The following is a 7697-nucleotide window of genomic DNA, read 5'->3' as shown; positions in this document are numbered from 1 at the left end:
ATTCCTCTCTGCCTCCCTTGGGGGGCTGAATGGAGGGCAGCTGGGTAAGGTGTGCCCACGTCCCCACTCTGGCAGCCAGGCAGCTGGGGATGCGCGGTCTCCTATGGGTATTCGGGGAGCTCTTATTCCTCACCCGCCCGCATCAAAGAAGGAGTCGAGTCTCGCTGAAGGCGGAAGGGGATTTAGTGGAGCTGGGAAGGGAAGAAAGAGGGTTAGGAGGGACCCCCGCAACTCCATCCCTGCTGGCTCGGGGACTGGGCGTCGGCCCTCAGCGAGGGTGGTGCTCCCGGGCCGCTGAGCGCTTCATTCTGTCCCCAGGGCTCAGGCAGGGTGGTGCCGCGTCCCCAGACCTACAGGTCAGCGCGGTCAGGAGCGCCTTCGGCGGGCCTAGCGGGCGCCCGCAGGTACTCTGGGGGCACAGCCTCGTCGGGCGACGCCTTGCGGTAGAAGCCGAGCTCCTGCACCAGCGCGTTGATCTCCTCGCGAGTCATGTCGCTGAGTGGGATTCGCTGAAGCAGAAGAGGGGCGGGGTCAGCGCGCCGGGCCCCACCTCTCGCCCCTCCTCCCCACTGTCCACCTCCCCAGGCCTCACCTCCAGTTCCTCAAAGCGTTGGCCCAGCAGCACGAGCTCCGGGTCGGCCCCTGGGAGGTGTTTCATTACCAGGTTGTGGCTGGAGATGGTGTTAAGGTGGGTAGTGGTGGGCGGAGGCAGGTGGGGTCTCCTGGGGACTTGCCGATGTGAACACTACCTCGTCTGCCCAAGCAGGGCAGGGATACCCATTTACACGTGAGGAAATTAGGGTTCGAAGAAGTAAGGGGGTCTCCTCTCTGTGCCGGTGTCTGTGGCAGTCATCACTAGTCAATTTCTCTTGCCAATCCAAGACCACCTCAGAATTCGCTGGGCAGCCACTATCAATCAATCCCACTTGTTAGTTGAAGACCATTTGTCATCCCTATCTGTGAAGTTAAGTGGAAGGAGATTCTTGCAGATACCCTCCCCTTTCTCCCTCCCCAAGAACAGAAGGAGGATACTAGAGTGGGATGTCCTGGGTGACGAAGGCCTTCACCTGGGGAGGAACCAGAACATCAGACCCCAACCATCTCCAGGTACCAACAGGAAACTGAAGCCCAGTGAGGTCACACAGCAAGCAAGGTGTAGGCTCCTGACTCCCAGCCCAGGGAACCTTCCCCACCCGGTCATTGGGACCATGTTGCCCACCCCCAAAGAGGCTCAGGGGGGACAGAACTGGGGATCCCTTCCTTCAAACTCACCTCCTTCAGGCGATTAAGCTGTCATCCCCCACATGTCTGGAGGGGAACAAAATGGCATAGGTCAGGAGTAACACATCTACCCTCACCCTCATTCCCCAGCTGGGCATTGGATTGAGCTGTGAATTACTCCCTGGAACAGCAGTTCCTAAGATGTGGAAGTGGAGGCCCCTTGTGGGTAGAAGGAGGAACTCTGTACAGATGGGAAAGCCGAGGCCCACCCACACCAGAGGAAAAGAGGAGCAAGACCAGAAACCCAAAGGAAACTTACCAGCCTTGGGGCTCTTGCCTGCACAACTTACTGACTCTTGACCCATGCCCAATGCCCAAGAGAAATGATCACCCTACCCCCTCAGGCCATAGAGACCTGGACCTGGTCTTTGGCCCCTAGAACCTCAGGGTGGAGGCAGACCAGAAGGAAACAGCTCAGAACTTCCCTGAGAGGCCCTATTAGAGACACCTACCATCTGGTCCCTACCTCATCCGGTGCAGAGCTGGCTCTCCCTGCCACCTGCAGCCTAGCCCTACAGACCATCTGGTTGCTTCCCCAACAAAGGAGGCTGGGAGGGCCCCTCCCTGTACTCCCTGAAGGGGAGTCCAGACCCCAGAATTACCATTCTAGTCCTCCCTCCTCCCCGCCCTCGCCACCCCCCTAGCTTTTTTCAGGCAGAAAACCAAGGCCCAGAGAGGGTCTGTGATGATCCAAGTTACACAGGGACTTTGGTGGGGCATTTCATGGCAGGGGAGGGTGGGGGGATTGCTGAGGAGTAAGAGTGGTAAGGCAGTTCCCAGCCAGGTGGCAGGGAGGCTCCCAGAAAGTCTCCTGTCTCCCAGGCAAAGGGAGTGAGACCAACCAGAACTGGGGTGGGGAGGAATTCCAGGAAAAAGAGAAGTGATGGGGGGATGGGAGGTTGGACTCCAGAGGACAGATTTGGGAAAGTCATAGGCCGGAAGAAGTTAGGGGACAGGGCCAATGTGTCTGGGGCCCAATGTCTGGCCGGATGGGGAACTGGGGAGGGTTTCAGATTTCCAGGCCTCAAGATCGGTGGTCTCGGGCTTCCACGGTGGGTGCTGGGGCGTTCTGGGGCTGGGGAGTGGGAGGGACAGTCCTGGTGCCGAGGGGGACATGGGAGTCGGGAGGGTCCTGGGTCAAAACGGGCGGTGATTCCAAAGCCAAGGGGCCACGGGGTTAGGGGTCGGTGGTGCCTAGCCTGGGGGCCGCCGCACTCACCTCTACCCGGCCTCGGGCCAGGCCGTGTAGACGGTTCCAGTCGGGCCGGAAGGCGGTGGTGGCGGCCGCGACTGCCGCGAGGAGCAGCAGCAGAGGCGGCGAAAGCAGCGGGAGGCGCATTGAAACCCGGCCGAAGATGATCCGCAAGCTAGAGGTGAACCGTCCGGCCACTGCGCCACGTCTGGGCCCGCGAGCTGGCCAGGTCCCTGCTTGAGGTCCCACCCCGCTAGGGACCACGCCCCCAGCTCTCGGTCTCCGCCCAGGGCCTGCGTGGGGGCCGCCCGCGCTCTCCCGGCGGGGTTTGGGCTCCTCTCTGGCCCTCAGCCCTTTACTTTCCCAGCCCCGAGAGTGTCCACCCTCCCTCTGCTGACAGAGAGCATGGACGCTCCGACAGGATGCGGCCAGGCAGTGCCCCCTCATGCCGGCAGGGGGCGCGGGCGGGATGCGGACGGACACGCGAGTTTCTGGGTCAGACACCCGATTTGAAGATGGGGAAACTGAGGCCTGGGGAATCCTTTTTTGTGTTTTTTGTTTCTCTGGATGAAATTCCGATCTGGATTTCAATTTCCTGAGCACACGTGTGGCGATGGGAATATTACGTCAGTGCTGGGAGGATAAAAGGGTTAATACACATTAGAAAGCTCTTTAGAACAGTACCTGGCACAGTACCTCAGAATGGCCCCATGAACTCCGTTTTACAAGTTAGGTAACAGACTCAGAAAGGTAAAACAATTAAGTTGTGGATCTGGGATTTGAACCTAAAACATGCCTGTGTTCATCTCACCAAGACAAAGATAACTAGATCAGCATCCTACTTCCTCTCTTCAAGCCTAAGGCAGACACAGCACATTGATCACAATGCTCTTTCCCACCGAATCTAGCCTGGGACTCAGAATCCTCCTCAACATCAAACCAAGGCTGCATTATGACCAGTTTTGCCTTCCTGGGCCCCTTCCTTTATTAAAAAACATATATTAAAAATTGGATTTTACAACTGCTTTGATTTAATAAAATGAATGTAATCCAGGCTGGATTCATGATTACTTATTCATTTTTTTCTTCCGATTTTAAAGGAAGTTAAAATTAAAATATTTTTGTGGACCCCTAAAAGTATGATGGGCCCTAGACACTGAGCCTAATGGAAAAGTCAGTTCTGCCCTTTGTTCATACCCTGCTACCTCCCATTCACTGACTTGATTGTGAAGATATAATAATAATAGACTTAGGGCTGTTATTTAATATCCATTCTCTATAAATGCATGAGGACACAATAAATATAATTGGTTCTATCCAGATTATTGAAATGACAGGCTATGTCTAACACTCTGTTTACTGCAGTGGAAGTGGGAATTCATCCAAGCTTTCTGAAAGGCAATTTGACACAGTAAATCAAAACCCTTAAAAATATTTCTTCTACCCAGTATTCCACTTCTCAGAATTTGACCCAAAGTAATCTTCAGAGAGGGAATCAATTGTTAGGTCAAGATGTTTATCAAGACACTGTTTATCATGGTGAAAAACTGGAGAGAAGACAGAAGCATGTCACAGCAGGGGATGAGTTAAATAAATGGTGATACCTCCTTAGGGTAGAGAACCAAGCAATTGTTTAAAATGATGCAGCATACTGTTGAATGACATGGAGAATGTTCATAGTTATGGTATTAAATTTTTTTAAAAAGCTATGAAACAGTAATATCAGCTGGGAGTTGCGATGCTCTGGGCTGCAAGTCAGAGAAACCTCAAGTTTAACTGGCTTAAACAATGAAAGGAATCTGTTAGCTCAAATAACAAAATAGTCCAGGCAGGGAGGGCTTCAGGTGAGGTTTGATCTGGTTGGTAAAGTCACCAAGACCTGATCTCTTTCCATTCTGCTTCTATAACATCAGCTTATCATTAGCCCAATTACCTTCATGGTGTCAAGATGGCTGCCGGTAGTAACCAGTACCACCACAGACTTCTTCATTCATATCTAACCAAGGGGAAATCTTTTTTTTTTTTTTTTTTGGTAAACTTCTCAGGAGAGAAAACAAGCTTTCTTTCCCAAAACCCCCAGCAAAAGTCTCCTTATATCTCACTAGGTCCATCCATGATCTAATCAAGTGTCTGGGGAAATGCAAATGCTCCCTGGCTTAACCAGTTGGGACCCATTCCTGAAGATTGTCAAGGATATGAGCTGCAATGGATGTATGGCGGCAACAGAGTAGCCAATGGATTTTATAAAATATGTATATATAAATACATACGCCTTCACCAAAAACCATAATCTAAAGGAAACAACCCAAGAAGTCAAAATGGTCATCTCTTGGTAGATGAAATTATAGGTGAATTTTTTTTCTCCTTTACAATATTTTTCTGTGTTTTCTATAATAAACATGTGTTACCTAAACACAAACAGTAACATTTGTTAACAAAAAGAATGGGTCATATGCCATGGGTTCCCTCTACCCCACCCCACACCCCAGCAAGGGCCTCAGATTGGCTGAATCCAGAGGCCCCGTGGAGCCCATGGCTTTTCTGCTGACAGAGCCAAACCTCAGCACCCCATGGGCCCACGCTGTTCACTGGACAGGTGCCACCAAACCACCCTCATTGCATTAACCGGGACTCTGTGTCCTGGAGGGGCCATAGCCTGGGCTGCTGAGTGTTGACTGGCCAGCTAGTGGAACTGATGGTAGTGACTGGCCACAACAGTACCAGGAACATTCCGGCATCAGCAGTCATGGGAGGCCCAGGATCTCCCAGAACAGATCTCTGCTCATAATCCATGCCTTTATGGGGCAGTTTGTAATCTAGGCCAGCAGCCCTCCTCAGGTGGGGCTGGGTTTGGGGTTTAGTCTGTGATAAAGCCAGGCTCAGACAAGGTCAGGGTCAGTCCTTAGCCTATGCCCAGGTTCAGAACTGAGTCTGGGGCTGGAGTCAGGGCTCAGTAAGTGACTGGGATTTGGTCTCCGTATGTGACTATGTTCAGGGCTCAGCCTTTGACCAGATTCAGCGCACAGTCTGAGGTCAGGGACTAGTATGTGACCAGAGTTGTGTGACCCAGGGTCAGAGCTCAGTTTGAGACCAGCGTTCAGTCAATGATTAGATTCAGGGCTCAGTCTGTGACCAAGATCAGGGCTCAGTCTGCCACCAGGTTCAGTTAATGACCAGACTTGGATCTCAGTCTAGACCTGGGCTTGGGGCTCAGTCTAAAATCAAGGGTTAGTCCAAACCAGGGTTAAAGTTCAGTCTGTGACTGTGGCTCAGTCTTAAGCTAGGATCAGCCCTCGATCTGGGTCCAGAATTGAGGTCTCCAGTTGGAATCAGGCTAGGTCAGGCTTGGATCAGGCTCAGTACTTGACCAGAACCAAGGCTCAATCTAGAGCTGGGGTAGAGGCTCAGTCTTAGTGTGGGATCGGGGCTCAGTTAACACCAAGATTAAGGCTCAAGCTGGATCTGGACTCAGGGCTAGGGTTTAGTCTGGCTCTGTGCTCTGTTCTGAGCTCCAATATAGAAGTTTCTGGAGACCTGGGCACCAAGGGCAGGTCAGCATGCAAGAAAGGAGAGGCCCCAGGCAAGCTTCTGTCCCTGCAGTAAACCTCTCTTTGCCTGCTGAAGCCAGTTGTCCTAGAGCCTTCTAACCTACATGGCTCTGCTGCCCGAGATCCCCTCAAACCAGAATAAAAATAGCCATTCATTTCAGAGCAGCTGACAGCGGGTGCCAGCCTGCCTGGGAGGAGGGGAAGCTGAGGAGAGGAAGGAAGGATGTTTGAGCTCAGGCCCCAGCTGTGTGACCTTGGGAAAGTCACTCTTCCTCCTTGAACCCATTCCTGAGGAGCAGAACGGGAGGTGAGGATGACACATGCCCCAGAGGTGAGAACGAGGGGAGAGTGATATAACATGTGGCAGTTGGTACCAATAAGGAACTCTGGAGTGAAGCCTTGGGAGGAAAAATGCTCCTCCAGGTCCTATATACTTTCTCCTCCAGGAAGCCCTCCTTGATGCTTACCTCTTCCACCTTCCCACACTACCCTGTAGCACCCTCTATGTCTCAAAACATTTCTCAACTAGTGGCCACAGTGTGACCTCCCTCACAGGTGACCAGCGAGCAAAACGAAGAGGACAGACCCTTCTGTACCATTACCATCCTCGGGTGCCCCTGGGAGGTGGATCGAGGAAGAGGAAGAGGAAAGAGGAAGAAGCACGTCTCTCTCTCCCTTCCCTACTTCTGGGGGATTTACTCTGAGCCAAAGGGCCATGAGGGCACGTGTCCAGAGTTTGCATCCTTTCACAGCCGGAACCTTTCATACTCCATACCTTTGCACCTGCTGCTCCCTCTGCTTCCCGGGGTGTTTCTTCTCTTTTCAGTTTGGCAATACAGATTCTCCTTCAAAGAACAGGTTCAACAGGAACCTCTGTGGGGGAGAATTATCCACCATCTCCCTGGGAACCCCATGCTCTGTCCCCTGCTGGCTGTGTAATCCCTAGGCCTCAGTTTCTTCCTCTGTCAAATGGGGATCTTATTACCAACATCACAGGGTTACTATGGAGAGTAACTGAGATAACCCATCAACCACCTCCTTTCCTATCCCTGACCCGAACAGCCTGGAGGGTAGCACTAAGATTTCTAGGGTGGGGCAGGAAAAGATGTACTCTCTGCCTCAGTACACCACCCCCTACCCCCAGGAGCGAGGGAAGGGAGGGAGCCAGGAGGTGTCTCCGGAGACAGCCACCTCCAGGGGGGTGGTTCTCCCTGGCAGCTGCCCCCAGCCTGCCACCCTGAGCCCCAGAGCCTGTTATCAACCTCCTTAGTCATCACACCAGGAGCTCAAATATAGCTCTTACCCTGTTCTCTTCTCAGCCAAGGTCCACCCCCTGCCCCCTTCCCCTAGCAAGGCCATGTCTGGGTCTCAGAGCCCCTTTTCCTTCCCCCCGACCCAGGAATGCAACTATGCTGGGCCTCAGTTTCAGCATCCTCCAAATGGGCAGGTTGGAATAGATGATGATGATGGGGATGATGATGATGATGATGATTGTGGTGGTGGTGGTGGTGGTGATGGTGGTAACTCCAGGGAAGCTGCCCTTACTGAGAGCTTGCTTGTGCCAGGCTCTGTGCTAAACTCTTCAGATGTATTATCTTGTTGAATTCTTACAGCAATCTTGGAGGTATCTACTGTTTTTATCTGCCTTACACAGACCAGGAATCTGAGTGACTCTT

The 7697-nt window shown here is 52.6% G+C and overlaps 1 protein-coding gene across 1 annotated transcript; it reads right to left on the bottom strand.

Moving 5' to 3' along the window:
* Positions 1–174: 174 nt before the first annotated feature.
* SELENOM (selenoprotein M) lies at positions 175–2680 on the bottom strand. The gene is made up of 5 exons (XM_082852474.1): positions 2501–2680; positions 1273–1308; positions 1033–1067; positions 593–671; positions 175–509 (listed from the first exon to the last, which is right to left on the bottom strand). The coding sequence occupies exons 1-5, from the start codon at positions 2618–2620 to the stop codon at positions 351–353; spliced, it is 429 nt and encodes a 142-aa protein (XP_082708600.1). The 5' UTR covers positions 2621–2680; the 3' UTR covers positions 175–350.
* Positions 2681–7697: the final 5017 nt, after the last annotated feature.

Source organism: Leucopleurus acutus, assembly GCF_964270905.1.
Source record: "Leucopleurus acutus genome assembly, chromosome: 13".
Classification (NCBI taxonomy): domain Eukaryota; kingdom Metazoa; phylum Chordata; class Mammalia; order Artiodactyla; family Delphinidae; genus Leucopleurus; species Leucopleurus acutus.
The sequence above is the reverse complement of the archived record's forward strand: the minus strand, read 5'-3'. Positions and strand labels throughout refer to the sequence as shown.